Raw genomic sequence first — 21,421 nt, forward strand, 5'->3', positions numbered from 1 at the left:
TTTCTGCCATTTTTGAAGAACAGGTACATTTCTTTTTCTTAGATTATCATTGTATATAAACTATACACTTCTCCCCCTTGGTTACCAAGAAGCTCAGGGCTAAAGAAAGCTTTAATCATAATAGTTATATGTACTGTTGAATCGTTCATTCAATGAACTCAGTGGAGCGGCCGTTATGCGATTATAATGAATCTAGAGATACAAGTGAATAATATAATCCTGGCTCTAAAGTCCAGTTGAATGCTCAAAGTTAGCAAACCACAGACAAATAAACTCAAACTATTTTCCTTAGTCAAAGTCTTAAGCAGCTTGTTTAAAAATGCATCTTGTCTTTAAAATTGCCTTTAATCTTCCAGAAACAGTTGTTGGGCCCCAACAAAGTAACCATGAACAAGAATCTAAATATTAGCCAATGTTAACCATAATTCAAATGCATGAAATTGTGAAAAACTTATCAGTGTCCCTGCAAGGCTAAATAATAACGGGTTTATGTATGATTGGTAGTGGTGTGTGCTCACTTGTGATCGCCTAGCGTTGACTGTCGTCATGTCGTTAGCAGCAATCCAAGGCTTAGGACATCAGAGGCACAGACAGAGAAAGAGAAACACTGTCCAAGCCTGTGTAGGTGATACACTGCTGAAAAGAGGACTTGGGAAGTTCAGGCAGATGTAACCCAGCTGTACCTGCTGAGCTCAGGGTAGGCCTGTCAGGGGGCCTGGTCTCTATATGTCATTTTTGGAGACTCTGATCCTCTTCTGCTCAGTAAAATGTGCAAGCTACAATAAAGGATCTCTAAGGTTTCTTCCAGTTCTGGAACTCTGTACACCTCGTTTGAATGGAGGATCAAAGAAAACTTCCTAAGGAGCTTGATTTTCACCTTCTACCCCCACACCAAGCAAGTTAATAAAACTAGACTTAGTAATGTCACATCAGACACCCTGGGTGCCTTACTGGGTGTGATAGGGAAGAACCTCTCTGATGGCATTACAAGTCTTCTGAGCCTTAGCTCTTGTTAAATCTGACTAAAAGGTGTAATCAATTATGACTTAATTGTTCAGGTTCTTAGCTTCCCAAATAAGACAAAAAATGCAGAAATGGTGTTCAGGAAAGAGACAATGTTCCCACTGTGGACAGTTCAGATGGCCTCTTGGTGATGCCTTGAATGGACAAGATCTTAGAGGTTGGAGGCACGAGCAGCAACAGTCATTTGTATGAAAACTGTGTGCTGTGGTGGAGAATGTGAGCTTTGCAGGCAAACAAACTTGCTTCTTCTAACTGCTGGCCCTGCGTCTTCCAACTGCACAGCCTTGTACAAATACATCAGCTTTCAAGGTTTAAGTTCCTCAAATGTAAAATAGAGTTGTGCTGTACCTTTAAAAATAAAAATTTATCGTTATAATCATTATGTAACCTAGAGGCCAGCATGGTGGCACAGTGGATTAAGCCACTACTTGCAAAGCCAGCATCCCATTTCAGAGAAAATGTTCTGTTGGCTGCTCTACTTCCGATCCAGTTCCCTGCCACTGCACTTGTGAAGGCAGTAGCAGATGGCCCAAGTGCTTGGGCTGCTGCCACCCACATGGGAGTGTGGAAGACCAAGATGAAGTTCCTGGTTGCTGGTCCCCCTGGCTGTTGTGACCATTTGAAGAGTGAACCAGCATTCCTTTCAGATGAATGAATAATTTATTTAAAAAATCCAGTGTAACACTTAGCATATGGTACTCATTCAGAAAAAGTATTGATTATTCAAGGTCCAAATATTGGAAACACAGGAAGTGACAGGCTGGTGAGCCAACTGCAGAAGGCCTGATCCAAGGTGGGGGGCAAGACAGAAGGTGCCTCGAGTGTCAGCTAAGAACCTAGTGATGGAAGCGGTGGTCTGCAGGGCTGGGCCTTCAGGTCGTGAAGGTTCTGTCACAGGTTGAGGAAGACTGAAGACAGAATCTGAGGGACACGGAGACTGAGAAGGTTGGGAACTGCAGTGGCAGAGTCAATACACCACAGTCTGGTGGGCCTGGGCTCTCTGAGACTCACAGAGACAGGAACTGGATCATGACAGGGATGGGAACAAGTAGGCATCACCTGCACAGCAGAGCTACGGGCAGCCTGACTCTACTGCTTGGTGTGGACTTGGTTACTGCAGAAGGGAGCAGACCTCTCGGGCTTTGTGCTGTATGTGACAGAGGATGGCGAGGGGGGCATGACAGCTAAGTAGTCAGATCTGTGACCTGACTTCTCAAGTTTGTGGAAGAGTGAGAAAGTACAAAATGGGACGGGCAGAGATCTGGCACAGTGCTAAGATTCTGCTGAAGAAACCCTACGCTCCCATCCAAGTGCCTGGGTTTGATCTTGGCTGTGTTCCCAAGTCCAGCTGTCTGCTAATGCATACCCTGGGAGGCAGAAAGTGACAGCCCTGCCACCTATGTGAGAAACCTCGAGTGAGTTCCTGGCTCCCAGCTTCAGTGTCACTCAGCCTTGCCTGTTGCAGGCGTTTAGGTTGTGAACCAGCCACTGAGAGAGTTCTGTGTGTGTCCATCTAAGTCATTCACGTAAGTTAGTAATACACAAATACTTTTTAAAGTGCTGCCATAAAAAGAAAAGAAGCCATTTGCAAAGCACAGGTGTTGTGAGCCTCATCCAAGGTTATGGCAATAGGGCCGTGAACGGAAAGGAAGTGACGAACGGACACATTTCAAGGAAAACAAGTAATGGGACATGGCAGATAAAGGCGGACATGGAATGGATGGCTAGGCACGCTGTGAAGTACTTGACCAGGAAGATGGTGATGCCACAGAGCTGAGAACACAGATAGGAAGAATCGCAGTGCACTGAGCTTCCAACCAGCCTTACGGCACACGTCTAACACCTTCCGGTGCCTCTCACCAAAAGGCCATACGTCTCATTACCTGTCACGCAAACCTTAAACCATCCCAGTACCTCTTGCAGAAGATCTACAATCAAGCTATATCTATGATCAAGCTTACAGGGAAAGGGAAAGCAGGAAGCATCAAGAATTTCACAAAATGCATCCAGTGCTTACCTTTACAGCTAATATTTTCCCACTGGGGACATGATGTGCTCTGTAAGAAGAGAAAAGTAATGAAATCACTTGGGGTAATTAAAACGCCTCCCCGGTGGTAAAGGACACCCAGGTAAATCCAAACACCTTGGCAGCAAGGTGATCAGGGTACAGACAGTCCTCTGCTGTGGGCTCTGGCACCATGGACTCCATCAACGCAGATGGAGAACATTCAGAAGAAAAAACTGTTTCTCTACTGAACACGTACAAGGTGCTTTTGATATTATTCCACAAATAATGCAGTAAGTATAATCATTCATGTAGTATTCACACTGTATTAGGTATCATAAGCAAGTAAACTAGAGATGATTGAGAGAACTGGGGCTATGCGTGGAGATTCTGTGCAAATGCTACATCAGTTGCTAGGAGGCCCTCCAGGGGTCGGGCATCTTGGAGGGGATCTTGGAGGCAACCTCCATGGAGTCTAGAGGCTGAAGGCCCTTTCAGAGCACACTGACAGGGGTCGGTGCTCTGATGTAGCACAGAAAGCTGCAGCCTGCAGTGTCCCACTTCCCAGCAAGCTCCCTGCTGACATGCCTGGGAAAGCAGTGGGAGACAGCCCAAGTACCTGGACTCCTGAACCCACATGGGAGACCTGATGAAGCTTGAAGCTTCCTGCTTCTGGCTTCAGCCTGGCCTAGCCAAATCCAGCCCTGGCTGTTGTAACTACATCGGGAGTGAACCAGAAGAAATATTCTCTCTCCCTCTGCCTTTCAAATCAATCAATCAATCAATCGATCATTTGTTTTTTTAAAAAAAGAACACGGACAAAGACATTAGTAAATTATATTTCTATGGAACTTAATCTCCTCCAAACTGACTAATTTTACATTCCCTTAAAATCATCCTATGAGAGCCCAGCACAGTAGCCGAGTAGCTAAAGTTCTCACCTTGTATATGTCCGGGATCCCATATGGGTGCTGGTTTGTGTTCCAGCAGCCCTTCTTCCCATCCAACTCCCTGCTTGTGGCCTGAGAAAGCAGTAGAGGACAACCCAAAGCCTTGGGAACCTGCACCCATGTGGGAGATCCGAAGCAGGCTCCTGGCTCCTGGCTTTGGATCGGCTCAGCTCTGGCTATTGCAGGCACTTGAGGAGTGAACCAGCGGACAGAAGATCTTCCTCTCTTTCTCTCCTTCTATCTGTATACCTGACTTTCCAATTAAAAAATTAATAAATCTTTAATTTTAAAAAATCAAACTGAGATAATTCCCATATTATCCTCCTAACGTAGGTGAGAACCTCGAAGCAGAGCAGTGTCTAAGCAGTGTGCCAGGGGCAGGGAGTGAGTGAATGAGGCCTGCTGACTCCAGACCCGTCTCTGGCCCTGTGTTGGGGCGTCTACCATAACTTATGCCATGCACTGTAGAGAACTGTAGAAAATGCAAGGTTTTGCACTTGTTTCTTTCAACTGTATATGCAGGTAAACTGTACTGTTAAAATCTTACCCAAGTAACGTCAAATCACAAAACCAGCAATGGCTTATGTTATTTTTTTTTTCATGTAATAAATCACAGTTATAAAGCTTTGCAAGTTTACTTCCTAAGAAAAGGGGCAGAATGAAGCATTGGAACTCAAAAGTCAGGAATCCAGTTATTGGTTGGCAGCCATAAAAGATCACCACTCTTCATCAAGACCTTTCCTGTTTAAATAAAATGTGGCTTTTCACAGAAATCCTGCAGGGTATTCGGAGAAAAAAGTGTCTTCTATCATAGAAAAATTTCAAAACAAATCACATAACGTTAAATAAGCATGGTTACTGTAGGCCCACAAAAGCATAAAGAAGTGAAACAGTTTGGGAGAGTCCAAACCTTGCTGTGACCAGGATTTTATACATAAGCTCCAATCAGACTGTTTTCAACAGCATCAAGGTGGGAAGGTGGCAGTGCAGAGGAGTGAGAGCAGGAAGAAATGGCAGTTGGTGCCTCTGAAATTCCCCAGCATAACCTGCTTATCACGCCTCCAAATCATTCATTTCTTCAAACAAAAATAAAAATACCACTTACATTTTGTACTACCACCAAAATGGACAGATCTTTCTCCTGATTAGTTCACTATGGCAAATTTCTCCATAGTTTTACTGAGGTATAACTCATATATGATAAAATTCCCTTGTTTTGAGAGCACAATTCAAAGATTTTTGGTAAATTTAACAAAACTGAATAATCACTAACAAATCCCCCAAATGACTGACTACTAAGAGCCTACAGCTATTAGTAACAACTTTCCACAAATAAATTGTTCCAAATTCAGGCAGGACCAGGAAAGCACACATGGCAGTACATGAATATATTTATCCACACACAAGAATGTTAGGAGCTTACTCATAACAATAAAAGCTTACTCACTCTGCTTTTTGTATTTAAGTGAATAGAGGTCAAACCAATCATGAAAGGTAAACTAAGCTTTCATTATATGAATTACCTGTACAGAAATTTAAGTATATTTCATTTACAGAAAACACAGGATAATAAAAATTAGGTGGTAATTACTGATTTTAACCATGAATTCTTAAGTCTATGAAAGTGTCTATGGCTTTTCTGCAAATAATAACTTGCCTTGCACACATGTTACTTTTAAGATTTTAATAAATTTACAAAAGTTACATACTATGTATAAAGCGGTACATGTTTGATGAGTAGTACCCCTATACTGTATTGGTTTTAACACAAAGTATCACTAATTTTTTTTTTACAAGGCAACCTATATTTCAGGTCACAATTTGATTTATGATCTGCCCAAATTATTTAATCAACTGACATATAAAAATACATATCTCAGTGCTGACAGAGAAGCTGTTGGATTAAGCCAACAGCTCAGCACGATTTAAGGAATTCAGTAATTTATCCCTGCATGCAGGTAATACACATGACAACAATGACACACTGCTTTTCCTCTTGTAAACTGGATACTTTTAATTTGACCTTACACTCAATAAGCAGGGTCTGAAACAGGAAGACAAACAGGTGAATGCATACACAAGGAACTGAAAGTCGTAACGAGAGCAGTGCAGTGTTGTTACATCATACCACACACTACTCTGGGACTTCTGAGACTAGCAGAAATTAAAAGGAAATGATTAGAAGATGTTCTAATACATATTCTATACTGGCCAGTTTGGCAAATTAATTAGCTTGTCATGGAAGCCGATCTCTTTTCCAAAAGAAAAGTCTCCTATTTCCAAATGTATTAACAGGGGTGGGAGAGTGTGTAGCTTGATGATTTAATTATAATGCACGCTAATTCATCCGTGGAAGTTTGGGTTGGATTTCGAGCAATAAAGATGCTATGTGGTTTGGTTTACAGTGCAATGACAGCGCCAATTTAGCATTTAATCATCAAGGAGAAGGGGATGACAAAGGCAATGCCAGGCGTGAGTCAGGTCTGTCCCTTAACTTTGCAAATGGTATTCCAGTGAGAGAAGAAAAGAATTTGTTTACTTTCAACAGAGACTTCATCTCCACTGGGCTGACCTTCCTCAACACATTAACTGTAAAGTGATTAATAAAGTTTGAATGGAAGCTCTGGTTACACCAAAAGACAACTATACACCTCTGTAGTGTTTTAATTAACAGCTAACACTTGAAATTAGTTTGTTGTTGCTACAGTAATTACCTGTTCCTGTGAACACATGGGGGAAGCACTGATATACAAAATACTTTGCATGTTTGGTCCTGAGGGTCCCATTTTGTTTGTGACCAGCAGAGGCCTTTTGGGAACAGTTCCAGGCCTTAAAGGATGGCTAACACTAAGAGCCTGCTGCAGATTTGGGGGATGTTTAAAATAACAAAGGGACTAGCACAAGAGAACAGCAGCCATTCCTATTTTCTCCTTTTCCAGTTAGAACAATGGGTTCCAGGTGACTAAACAAAGAACTTGATACCAACTTTATTACAACACAGCACAGAATCATACATTTTCTATACTAAGGAATACAGAACATTCTCTAATCAAATCTCCTTCTTCAACAATGGGAACACCCAAAGCTAGGTTAAACAACTCATTAAAGCTCACACAGCAAGTGTCAGAGTCAAGACTAGAACTAAGGCAAAACACACTTAACTTAGGACCTCAACAAAATGCACAGTGATGCTTAAGTTTTTTGCTGGGTATTCTAGGGAAAGGAAACATGAAAGGCAAAATTTACAAAGGCACAGAACTATGTGACCTAGGCTAAGAACCATCAAATTCACATCTCTCCAGGCAAGACGGCTCTCTATAATTACTGGTTGGGGCAGAGCAACCAAGAGTTCTCAAGTCACTGCCCAGTTGCCTGTCTTACTCAGCGCCTTGCCACTTCTTATCCACATGACTTGTTAAAACCTCAGTATGTTTCTGTTCTCTCAATTCTGGAGTCAGCAAAATGATCCCTACCTTATGGAGCTGGGAGGATTCAGTGAAGTGATACTGACGTGAGGACATGGGACTAACTTTAGACAGGCTTTAAGTGGTACAGAGTTACAAAGCAAAGAATTGCAGCATCCTCAGATGCTATGACAACTATGACTCAGATTCTCATTTTCATCATATTTCCCTCTCATTCTCAACAGTAAGTCATTTATACTCAAGATAGGTGTGATAAATGCCTATGCATGCAGGTACTCATCTAAGCAGAAATTTCACTTGGCAAGATGCTGTTGCTAAGTGAGACAGTAAATTTGTCATTCTCCCTGGGCTAATAAATAGGAAACTATAAACAACCCTACAAATATCTCCTTTTAATATTCACTCTTATAAACTCTAAAGTGCAATGTTGAGAACTCACCTACGTTTCAGACTTTAATTACTTTATGGTAACCCCAGGCACACTGCAGAAAACTGGTGATGTGTCTGCTTCCATACAAGAGAGGACCATATCTGAATCTTTGTGCATTCCTTACGCTTAGCATAAGTCCTCACCCATTGGAGGTGCTTCATAAAATGTTTAATAAATGATTACTGCTTTGGGTGAAAAAAAAAGTCTACACTTGAATGGTTCATAAAAAAATCAACATGCAGTTGGCTAATTCTATAATCTTATAAGCTATTACAACCATCTGCATTTCATGGGTAGATTTCTTACTGCTGAATCAAAAGTCCTGAAAAGTGCTTCATGATTTGCCTCCTAGTTACTTCACTAATCCGGGCTTCAGTCAATTTCCCTCAACCATAATACTCAATCTGCACTTCCTCAAGACTTGGGGCTTTTTCAACCTGCTCCTGAAGCCTGGACTATTTTCTCTGATAGATAGCAACTTGGCTTACTCCATTACTTCCTTCAGGTGCAGCATTACTACTCTGAGCTTCCTACGTAAACATCCCATTCACCCTTTACCTTCTTTATTCTTCATAGAATTATCAACATCCAACAAAGTTTACTAATTGATGACTGACCTCCTACCACTAGACTGGAACTCCATGAAAACAGAGACTTTTGGTCTTTGTTCTCCTGCTCTATGTCCAGTGTGTGACACTGTCATGCACACATTTAAAAATATTGAGTGAATGAAAATATTTTCTTGATGGCTACAAGTGTTTTTAAGACTTGCATGACTTTGATACACCATCTGAGAAGATTAACTGAAAATTCTAGTCTACAAGAAACTAGAATAAACTGCATTTCTAAGCAAGGGAAAGAGAAAACTGAAAACAAAATGTTCAAAAGTCCTATATCCACATAAGGAGGAAACCACCTGTGCTCATGTTCCAACATCTGGACTCCCACACAAATTTACACCCTGTGTAAGATCAACTGCATCTGCATTAAACCATGTTTACTAAAATTATGCTTAGAATTTCAAATTCTAAGAGAACCAAAGGAAAAAAAAAAAAAAAAAGAAAAAGGAATCATTCCAGCTGACTCCTGTTCACAAAACAAATAACCTGGAGGTGATCATATATTTTCTGATAAAAATGTGTACAATCTCATACAATTAAAGTAGGCATTTAATTTCTATAGTACATCCCTGCATATTAATTTCTGAACATTTTCCAATCAAACGGTTTTAAATTATGAACACAAAGAATTTAGAACAGGGAGCATCTGTGCTTCTCTGGCGCCTGTGACATAGGATCCAATTTCGGAATGGGGGTGTTGAACTATGATTTGACTATATATGTAGTTTCAGTTTCAGTGGAACTAACAATATGATATGTGGTAAATGTCACCTGATTCAGCAAAACAACATTTAAATAAGTATGGAAACAGTTTTTTTTTTTCTTGAAAAGATCTCAAGAGTAATTGCATATGCAATGACTTTTAATCACAATGGCAGAAGAGGAACCCTGACAAGACAGTACAGTCACCACCCTCTGAAGATCGTGGGGCATTTCTTTCATAAGCCACGTGAACTAAATGCCACTGACTTAGGCCCTACATCTCATATAACATACTTGAAAGGAGGTTAGTGAAAAGAGGGACAATTGCTCTGTGAATTATTTACAGGGTGCTATCAACTGTTAGAAAGTTCTCCAAATGGACAAGAAACCTAAGAAAATAATCCACTCACTAAAATATTGAAAGTGACAGGCAGAATTTTACTTCAGAAATAAGCAGTAATTAACAAGAGATGCTCATATTCTGGGCAAACAGAAAAGAAGGTAATGGTGTTTATTTTGCTTTCTAAAGTTATTACTGAATAGGTAGGAAACAAGAAAGATAAGCAAAGGCTTATTTCCAAATAAATAAAAGTTAAAGACAAATGCACTTGTTGTTGTCAACACACTGAAGAGACAATAATGGTTCTCCCAAATAATGAAGCAAGCTCTTCCCACTGCAGGGTAATATTTCACAACTTCTGGGACAACCCAGATTCCTTGTATTGCCTGTTCTTTGAATGCTTTGGGAGAAGAAAAAAAGGCAAAAGAGAAATTTCTCCAAGATCTAATTCACTATGATAGAACAGTGGATTGGGAGACAACAAGTCATTGTCTAAACTGAAATGCTTGTTGAGCTATGCACGATAATGAGCTATGCAACTCTTCTGATTCTCACTACTACTCAAGAATCAGCTACACTCAGATTCAGTTATTAAATGTGCTTATCAAAAAAGTCAATATGACATCGACCATCAATTTCCACACTCAAAGATGCTATTTCTTTTCTTTTTAAAAGATACTGGGCCCAGCGTAATAGTGCAGTGGTTACGGTCCTCACCTTGCACGCGCCAGGATCCCATACAGTTGCTGGTTCTAATCCCGGTGGCTCCACTTCCCATCCAGCTCCCTGCTTGTGGCCTGAGAAAGCAGTCGAGAATGGCTCAAAGCCTTGGGACCCTGCACCTGCGTGGGAGACCCAGAAGAGCTCCTGGCTCCTGGCTTTGGATTGGCTCAGCTCCAGTCGTTGTGGTCACTTGGGGAGTGAACCATCAGATGGAGGATCTTCCTCTCTGTCTCTCCTCTCTGTATATCTGCCTTTCCAATAAAAATAAATAAATCTTTTTAAAAAAAGATATTAAAAAGAAGTAACTGCGCTTCTACATAAAATGGGAAAAACAAGATGGAAGTCTGTTTCACTTGCTATTTTTTCCACTCCAAAGTCTTTACCGCTTTGGCATAAAGGAAAAGTAAAACAAAAAGAGAGTACATGATAGAAATGAACAGGTCCACTATGGAAAGCTCCATGAACTCTGAGCCTGCTACTTAAAGCAAGGAACCCGAAAGCTGACTGCCTTACACTGCTCCCAAGGGCTGCAGGGCTGAGCCATTCTGAAGCCAAGACAGAACAGCATTGTTTTTGCTGAATAAAAGTCATGTGCAGAAATACACGTGAGCATACAGAAGCATATAAATAGAGCGATCTTCCGCTATCTTGTGATATTTCATTTAAAAATCCTCTGGAGGTCCTCTTCTAATATAATGACACACTTTATGGAACCAAATATAAACTAGCTGTTGTTCAGCTAACGAAAATTTTGTTTCACTGTTTTTTAGAGATTTAGTCACTTGGTAGATTTTTTGGGGGGGAAGGAGTAGATTTTACTACTATGTTTATGACCAATGGTCAAGCTTTGGGATTTTAAAGAGTACCATATCACATACTAAAATAGTCATCCATAGGGGGAAAAATCAAATAGCTTCAGTGAAATCAACACTGACAGTTGCTGCCTTCTGTAATAGATAAACACATTAGCCGGGCTCTAGCTGTTAAAACAGAAAACCCAAAGTAAACAGCAGTTGTAAAAAGAAGCTCTTATGTAAACTGTACCAGTTCACATAGCAGTCTAGGCCAAACTTCCTTCTGCCTAGCAACCCTTTATAGATGATTGACTACTGAATCCAAAATATCTGTGGATCAGCAACAAGGACTCCAGGCTGCTTTGAAATGACAACCCAAACAACGTGATTGGGCTATAGATACTAATTTCAAGATACTAGTTGTACAAAGAATCATAAATAAACCCTGTATATGATATGAGTGGGGGATCTGATCAGGTTAGAAAGATTTTCCTCAGAGCAAAACTGATGTAATCCTATGTTTTCCTTCTTCCCACTCTGGTCATATACCCCTTCTTACTCCCACCCTTGCCTCAACGTGGTCAGCTCTGCTTCCAAATTTCCTCTGCCAGTTGATGTGGACTGATTCCAGCCTTTAGCCCTCCCCACTTCAACTAGAGTAATGTCTTTCAATATATGGCCTAAATACCTTTGAGATCAAGGAGGCTGCAGATCAAAGGTTCTGAGAGAACATGATGGGCAACACAGAGAGGCAAGAAATATAAAGTCTAATGGTGAGAGTGAAAGAAATGAATGGAGTGGTTAGCAGCACAGGCAGGGAAACCCAGGATCCCACCAGGATTACCTAGCTAGGAAACTCTTGTGAAACGGCTTGCTTTCAGCTGTGTCTCTGTTCACAGTTTCCTGGTAAACAGTAGACCACTTTCCAAAATTGGATAATAAAGAAGGTTATTTCAGAAAACCTCTTTCCACTATTAGTATTCTGTTGTATTTTATATTTTGTAAAATATTTCCCACAAAAATTTGCAAAACAGATGTTACCATTATTCCTTGCTTTTCATAAACAGGAAATTTAAGGCTCAGGCTCAGTGAGGCTTAGGAGCTGTGTGGGGATTCCTGCTTGACAAGCACTGCATCCTCAGCAGCCGGACGCAGGGCACAGCCTGACAAGCTCTGTGTGAGAACATAAACCCATGGCTGCTAGAACAGACACCTCTAATCGTCGCCAAAGTTCTCTGGATACGGTCAGTGGTGACTTTTAAAAAGCAATAGGGAAAATCGATTGAATGACTCACTTTTCAGAGTTGCATTAACTTTTTCAGGCCACTGGGGTACAATTGACTAAATTACCTCTTCTGTAACACTAAACAGCACCCCAGTGGGTCAAAGAGTAAATGCACCTCTGGAAAGTGAGCCATTTATCCCTCTTCTTCCCTGTGGTACCAGATGTGATATGTCCCCTATGACGGAAATATTAGCCCATTTCCATTAAAAAAAAAAAAAAAAAAAAAAAAACAAGAAACTGTCCCACACTAGAGAAAATGAGTACAGGGAAGCTTGGAGGAGGAGGGAAGCAGAAAATACTTCTTCTGCCCACAACATCATTCAAAAGTCAGGATGGAATTACATGAAAATATCTGTTTTTTATTCAGTGGCAATTTACTGTAATCAAGACCTCAAAACAGAATAAAACATATCAATTCAAAGCTGACGGCTTCCAGGAGAGACAAGCACAAGACTATAGGATGGCCAGTTTCATCCTGCACTTCAGTGGTTCAGACATAAGCTCAAGCATTCATCTTGCTTACTAAATAAGATGTACAGCATAAACAGCTAGCCTCACACATTAGAATACAGGTTATCCCTTTACTGGGGTGGGGGGAATCCCTTGGCAACGGATAATAATCTCTTGGCAAACAAGCATATTACTACTTCCCATCTCCATAAAAGCAAAAGCTCTGAATATCTTTTGAGTTCCTTTGGAATAGCTGCGGGGGGATTCAACTTTGTGAGCTATCTTCGCCAGGCCATACTTTTCAGTGCTCAGCAGTTAGTCCGTTATTCTTCTGGAAGATGGCTAGGCAGTGAAAATAAGACAACTTTAATTTAAGAATCATCCAGCTTCTAATTAAACTGCCATAGGCAGCTGGTTGGATAAGTTTTAATCAGTTTCAATCACCTATTGATTGGTATCCTGAAGCCTAAAAAATTAAAAGTAAAAGATGATTGGGGAATTGTCCCATCTCAGAACAACAGTAGAGGCCTCTGTAAATAACTCCTCTTTTAACCATCAGCTCAATGAACACTTCAGTACTGCAGTACAAAGTCTTCTGCAAAATTACTTTAACTAACAAGCAGAAATTTATCAGCTTCAGCCAAAATCAATGCTAAAATCAATTTGAACACTGGTTGTGTCTAAAGGGGCTCATTGGCAATTTAGGGAAATTACACCATGTAAATGCCTGTGCTTTAATTGAACAGTTTCATCAACGAGGCTGTGATTGCTGTCCATTCGTTTACTTCCTTTCACTGCAGCCACCATTCTGCACAGGAATGGTTGTCGTCAGGCGGCAGCCAGACACTTTATCTTCATTTTGTGCACTTTTGTGTATCACGGACTTGAAGAAGTGAGCATATCATGACTAGGGTCAAAATAAAGCAGGAGAGACTTTTTCCTTTAACATAAGCACTGAACAGCACAAGCTACCATCGGGCCGTATACTTTAGTGGCAAGAAGGAATCCGAGCCTCTTGCCTGCACGAGGCACAGTGTCACCATGATGAAGACCACATGAGCATGATGGAAGAAAACATGTGCACTTGGAAGCCAACCCCAACACTATTTTTTTTCAAAAGATTTCTCTGATGACTTCCACAAATAAATACACTGTGTTCGACTATTTTTCTTCGAAAATCAGAATCTCCTAATACAACTCAGAAGAAGCTGCTGTTCTCCAATCCTGTTAGGGGATGAAGATATAAAGGCAGCACAGACATTAAGTTACATGGATGGAGGAAGCAGGGAGGGGTCTATGTGGAGGAAAACCAACTTCTGTACAAAGTCAAGGAAGTTCAAAACAGCAACAAGATTCTAGAGAGGACCTAAGAAGACTCGCACAAGCACTTGGAACATCACAGTAATGAAAACAACCTCTGAGACAATTTCCCTAGAATCATATGCTGGAGGCTCAGAGGTACCCAGGAACTTCTGACAGCTGTTGGTTCCTATGGGTTCTCTGCAAGGGAAAAGTGTTTCACACCTACTACCATCACCACCACCAAGTGGCAGAACTTCCTAGGCTTGTGCAGATCCACTCTCTGAAGTTTCCCACAGGGACAGATGTTGGGATATCCTAGGAAGGATGCAGCACAAGGAATCGGGGTGGCCCTATCCCTTGACTTGCTCCCATTCATTTCTTTAGGTTTCAGTGTCTTCACAATCCAAACAAGCACGATGACACCTGCTGTGCTGCCCGCACTCCAGTGTAGCTGGGAAGGACATGGGGCACATGACAATAGCTGCTGTGGAAACACGCTTGCGGGTCCCGGAGACAGCTCCTCTACTGTCCTGGTATACTGTGGCCAAGTCAATGTTTTCTGGATCTCCAAAGCGGCAGGGGACCTTTTCATCTGGCCCTCAGCCATCTAAACCTGTGTTCTGTGGGAGCAGAACTTTAGGGTGTAGCACAAACTTGACTACGGACAGGTGTTTGCAGTAAACCTCCGTTTTGCAACTAAACCTGTGGAACATTTTCTCCATTGCTGAAACAATGTAAAAATACATTTCATTCATAGTTTTTAGATAACTTTTCTGAAAACTTAATCATGGTTTAATCCAAGCTTTATGTTTATTGACTAAGCATATTGTTACATTTTGCTGCTACAGTTAGCAGATGTAATGGAGTCAGTATTTTTGAGAATCGTATACAATACATATTTTCCAAATACACTAAGCTTGTTAAAATGCTATATTGATTGTGCCTAAAGCAAAGTTCTAATTTTGTCTGAACACTTTTCATTATTTGAATGCACAAAACAAAAACTATCAACTCCACTTTTAGTAATCCTGAACAAGCACACTTTTTCTTGCTGCAATACTGACAAGGAAAAGTATGAGCATTTGAGATCAAGAGAGCAACCTAACACAGGATCACATTTAAAAATCATATAACATTAAAAGAATTCATGCTTATTATGTCAATTAATTCCATAATGATATAAATTTTTGCTGATGGTATGCTGGAGCTTTTAATTGATTGGGATGATACTCTGCTGGCTCTGTCTTCAGACCAGAGAGGGTATACCTAAGAAGCCGTTGAACTTGACTGGACAATAAGATGCTGAACTCTATGTTTGGTATACACTTGCAATGGGGGAATCTCAACTGAACTTGAGCTGTGGTTATGCAACAAGGTGGAGGAATCCACCATGGTGGGAGGATTTGGGGAGGAGTGGGGAGAACCCAAGTACCTATGAAACTGTGTCACATAATACAATGTAATTAATGAATTAAAAATAATAAATAATTAAAAAAAAGGATCACATTTAAAAAGCATATAACATTAAAAGAATTTATGCTTACTATGTCAATTAATTCCATAATGATGTAAATTTTTGCTGATGGTATGCTGGAGCTTTTAATTGATCGGGATGATACTCTGCTGGCTCTGTCTTCAGACCAGAGAGGGTATACCTAAGAAGCCGTTGACTAGACAATAAGATGCTGGACTCTATGTTTGGTATATGCTTGCAATGGGGGAATCTCAACTGAACTTGAACTGTGGTTATGCAACAAGGTGGAGGAATCCACCATGGTGGGAGGATTTGGGGAGGGGTGGGGAGAACCCAAGTATATGAAACTGTATCACGTAATACAATGTAATTAATGAATTAAAAAAAAAAGAAAAAAAAAGAATTTATGCTTACCACACAACCTCCTTCTAATTTAGCTCCTCCAATTCAGTGTCAGTACATGAACAGACCCCAGTATGTTTCATTCTAATGAGGCAGTAATTCAACAGAAACATAGTCTCTTACATCAGAGCAACTAACAACAGAGAGAAGAAAGAAAAAACTAGTGGCAGAAAGTTATACACAATGACTGCCTCTTGGAATTTCCAGGGAATTATTTTCTGAAAAAAGCAATTTAAGTAAATACCCTAGATGCTACAGTACACAAATATTTTCTCATGCTATATGCCAACCAAGAGAATGCAATTTCCTAACATACCAAGTACTGCAAAATGGTTTTAAAAATTTAGCGTAACTTTTAAATCAAGAAGTGCATCACCTCTACTAGCATAACCATACAATTCATCTAGGGATACAATTATTAAATTCTAACTTTTTACTAAGGGACCCAAAGGACTGACCAAATTACAAGTCATGCTGCAATAACTGTCAGCTTAGCACAATTTTAACATCCACTAAAAAGGCTTGAAAATTAAATCACTGTTTTTCAGAATAATGCATTAATTTATATCCTACACAGATAATTTGGATTAAAGAGGGAAACTCAGACAGTGAAAGACAAAACAGAGAGACCTTGGCTTAAAACACCCTCCCAGGTCCTGCTCTCGGAATCCAAAAACCAGGATTCCAATTGTGACTTGACCCCTGGTGTGCCATTTAATCCTTCCAATCTTGTTGAATTAACAAAACCCACTTGAGCAAGACCCTCAGAGCATGCCCCACATCAGGGACCTGGGGTGGGTGGGAGACTGGGTGGGGCTTCTCCCTTAATATTCCCATTTACCTCAGATACATGAAGGAAACAATATGGAAATAATAGTCTTACCCATTTTCCTGTAGCCCTTGAACCTTTTTACCCTAATTAACTATGTAAAGATTTAATTTAAAAAATGGAAAAAGTGGGCCTGACGGCGTGGCCTCGTGGCTAAAGTCCTCGCCTTGAAAGCCCCGGGATCCCATATGGGCGCCGGTTCTAATCCCGGCAGCTCCACTTCCCATCCAGCTCCCTGCTTGTGGCCTGGGAAGGCAGTCGAGGACGGCCCAAGGCATTGGGACACTGCACCCGCGTGGGAGACCCGGAAGAGGTTCCTGGTTCCCGGCTTCAGATAGGCGCGCATCGGCCCGTTGCGGCTCACTTGGGGAGTGAATCATCGGACGGAAGATCTTCCTCTCTGTCTCTCCTCCTCTGTGTATATCTGGCTGTAATAAAATGAATAAATCTTAAAAAAAAAAAATGGAAAAAGTTTAAAAAAAAATTACGGATTAAAAAAATCCTTCCAACCTCAGTTTTTCTCATCAGTAAATAAAGGGGGAAAGCACATCTTCCAGCCAAGGACTAAAAGACATGGCATGGTCAGGTCCTGATTCACTCCACTGTAACTACACTGGCCTGGACACAGACTGCGGGCTGCTTCCGCATAGGAGGTTCCAGTCCTTCCATTCACACACCAGTTCCTCAGATACTCTTCCCCAGTGACCTCTCCTAGTCTTTGTGGCACCTGCACAATTTGATCTTATCATCCTATTTCAGGATTTCCTAGACTACTGTCCATTCATGACACTAGCGTGAGCCCAAAAATACACACACTTTGTCTCTTGTCTGTTCACTACTGGACAGTGTGTGCTCAGAACAGTCCTTGGTACTTGCTGACACCATTTGCTCAATAAGACAAAAGTGAGAGGAACAAAACCGAACCATATCTGACATAAGGTGTTTATGGTAACTGGATGATTCTGGTTCAGGAACCTCAGACTGCAGGACCCTATGTAGACATCTCTCATTCAGGTCTTAAGGAATTAAATCTTAAGCCACACCCATCTGCTTAAAGTGGGGGAGCTCACCAGCTCCCAGAGCAACCTAGCAACAGCAACACTTTGTGTCTGTCCTTGGACTGTGCAAATCAGCCTCTGCAGCTTAATTCACAAAACACTCAAGCCTCTAGAGCCCACAGTGAAGAAGAATCCAACCGTGTTGTGTGGGGAGTCCCACCTAGACCCACCTATCAGTGCCTTACTCCAACCAAGGGCACACTGCCAGAGGCAGTCAAGACATGCAATACCATCTAGCCCGTCAAAGAACACTAAGCAAATCTATATCCACAGAAAAGCTTCGATTATAAGTCATTTGCTAAAATTTTCTCCACGTTGGGTTGCAGTTAGCCAATTCCTGCAACTATTTCTCAACTCAAATTGTAGTTCTTCTATGACGCCTTCCAGATCCTCCCTCAGCCTCAGGGTTCCTGTCCCACAAGGATACACCACAGGGTCCTGTGCTTACCTATGGACAGAAATTCCACATCCACTGACAGATCCTGTGAGGGCAGGGCTGTCCCCAACATGCAACATTTGCAACATGAGGGCCCTCCTTCCACACAGCGCACGCTCAGGACTTGGCTGCTGCATGAAAGAGGGAGGACTGAGGCCAACTCCCAGCCCCTCACTCTTCTCTCAGGGCTTCTCTGAGTGCTCCTGGCAGTGCCTACATCCCTGCACACTCAACACCCCAAGACAGACACGTGAACTCACACTGTAGACAACGGCAAATCCTGTTGGAATGCTCTCCTAACATAACCAGAGAATAGATTTCAAAGGAAGCTAAACCCTCCGCGTGCACAATGACAGAAGCGTGTGAATGGACTATTTACCTGCTCACAGTCACTTCTGCAGGAATCTTTGGATTTTTTTTCCAATAATGAAAGCATTTTATTAAAATAAAATATTAGATGGCTTGCCATTTCAAAATTACACTTTCCCTGGAAAAAGATGATGTTAAACACTTAGATTCAGCAAATTCTCACTTGAAATATTACCATAATGTATTGATTTTTTACCAGACTCAATTGACTGAAAAGTTGTTTGTATAGCAATATTGGCCAAACCAATATACTAGAACAATTTTGTTACCCATAGTAATCAAGTGCGTTTCTGAAGCATAATTATACTGTCATAAAAAGAAAGCCAAGATACCCTTTTCCAAGCAATAAAACCATAGGAGCTATAAAATACAAAGAAGAAAGGGCTAAACAAATGAGATTTCTTAAAATGAAATTTAGTGTCTTTCAAAAACACCACTGCCTCCTTTTTCCTTCCCTTAAAGCCAAGGTTAGCAAAAAAATGATCAATACTTCAATCTCAATAAACTATTCCAATAATAGTTAATTCAGGTGGAAACAGAGTCTGAAAATCTTTGCTCAGTGACCTGTGACATCCTGTCATGTTGGTTGGCTGCCAATAATCCATCATTGCCATAATGGATATGAGCGTGTGTGAAGTTCGAAGAATACAATACAGGGCGGGGCGGGAGGAGGTGGCAAAGGTGGGACAGGTGCAAAGAATCAGGAATTCCAGCAGATTCCTTAGCTTCAAATCAATGCCATGTACATTACTGTTTGAAACAAACCTGTAACTGTGAATACTGATACAGACAGAGAGGGAAGCATACATAATTAATTTTATTTGACAAATACTCATTGATTTTCTGAAAGCATGAATACCCTGCTTGTCACATGATGCTATAACGCAATGCAGCCATACATAAGTATTTAATATTGCATTAGAATGATGTCTTGTTTGCTTGTTTAAATTATGATCCTGGCTGCAAGGAAAAGGATCTTCATTTGATTGGAAATTCAAACTCCAAATAAATCATACCACTGCTTTCACTCTCAGGCCAATATCAAACCATTTCAAAAACTATCCGTAATTTCCATGAGGCATTGCAAATGGTGAAGCAGTGGGGTCCCTGCCACAGCCACTAGAGAAGCTGAGGCTCTAGTCTGACACTGCCAGGCTAGCTGGCCAGAGAGGAGGTCAAAGATGCCTGGTGCTCTGTCATTCCCAGGGTTTTCATCATCAAGGAGTCTGGGGTTTACCCTCAGGACTCTCATGCTTTGAAAGATTTTGTTTACTGAATAGCCTTTAATGAGACAATTTGCGTCTTTTCTCATTTTACATGGATGACTATCAGATTTCTTTCATTAAATAAATCACTTTACTATAATGAGTTTACATAACTGTAGCCCCCAGACACAAATTTAAAATTTGATCTGGCCTCCATAGCCTATCACAAAGGGCAGAATACCCTTAAGGTAATAACAGCTCGCAGGACTTCTGGGTCCCACTGCCAAGAACCAGCCACCACCCAAACACCTCTGCGAACAGGCAAGGAGCAAGAGACCAACACCACTGAAGGCTGTTACTTTGCCCCTCCTTCCCACTTTAAGTTCTGCTGAAAATAGTTATAGAATAACACAATGTGCCCAATCTTCAAAACACTATGTAGTATACCCTTTAATATCAGAGAGAAGATTCTACTCAAACTCTAAATTACACTTTTTACCGTAGCAAAGAGCTAGAGGTCGAAAATTACCTATTGCAAATAATAAGAGATAATACTGTACGGCCTAAAAGCTGACAATTTTAGTCTTACAATAAATAATTTTCAGTAAGGAAAAAATAATAGAAAAGATGATTTTTCAGTGACTTTTGCCAACTGACTCAGTATGCTTTAATCCCAAGAAGTAAACAGCAGTTTTGAGTGATTCCCTCAAATACTGTACAAAGGAAGCAGGGTCTGGGTGAGAGGCTCTGGTATCACAGGACTGGGCCTGCTCATCACCGGAGTTTCAATGTGACATGCTAACCAAGGAAAGACCACAGTGATTACTATGGTGAGTCCATGAGGGCAAAATACTCAACGTCTTAACATTTACAAAAATGTAATCATTCTTCCTGGTGAACACTCTATAACAATTACAAAGCCTCTCAAGGTACCTATGTATGGAGAGGACCCAATTTAAGACCCCTACTAAAACTTGAAGTTTTAAAAAAAGATCTCCATTTTGCCTAATTCTCCTTTCGGCCAACACGTATCAAACATCTAATTCAGTCCCTGAGAATGCATGGCTACACCAGGAAACACAAGAAAACACAATGGATTCTGCCTGACCGTGAGAAACAATACAGCCTGGGGGAAAATTTTGGAGCAAAAGGAAAAAAGATGCCAAGCAGAATGCAGCCTTTCCTCCCCAAATGGCCACAGAACAGCAAACCGAAGACTGCTCCTTGGAAAAACACACTGGCCATCATATGTAGGCTGTCCTACACAAATCTGAAAATAAACTGTAGGACAGAAAATACCTCAAAACCTAAAAAAATTAGTAAATACATTATACGATCAATCTTATTCACAAAACCAGAGAACAGAAAACACAGAAGGATGTAGTATATATCATAATACACATGTATAATTTCTTAGTGTTAACTCAATATAACTGTAATTGTGTGAGAAGTCTGCAGAAGGTTCTGGCCAATAAAGGTAGGAAGTACAGTGCCACGCCACCGTCCTATTAGTGCTATCGCTAGCAGAAGCTAACAGCATCAGTAAGCCCTACATGCGCCACTTCACATAACCTCACCAGGACCTTAGAAGAGACATAC

The 21,421-nt window shown here is 41.0% G+C and overlaps 1 protein-coding gene across 1 annotated transcript in view; it reads right to left on the reverse strand.

Moving 5' to 3' along the window:
- MAP2K5 (mitogen-activated protein kinase kinase 5) overlaps positions 1 to 21,421 on the reverse strand; it is a 245,809-nt gene that overhangs the window by 159,651 nt on the left and 64,737 nt on the right. The window contains exon 9 of the mRNA XM_004578329.2: positions 3,041 to 3,080. Coding sequence (XP_004578386.1) covers positions 3,041 to 3,080 — 40 coding nt within the window. The remainder of the gene's footprint in view (positions 1 to 3,040; positions 3,081 to 21,421) is intronic.

The sequence above is a fragment of the Ochotona princeps genome, chromosome 6, assembly GCF_030435755.1.
Source record: "Ochotona princeps isolate mOchPri1 chromosome 6, mOchPri1.hap1, whole genome shotgun sequence".
NCBI lineage: Eukaryota > Metazoa > Chordata > Mammalia > Lagomorpha > Ochotonidae > Ochotona > Ochotona princeps.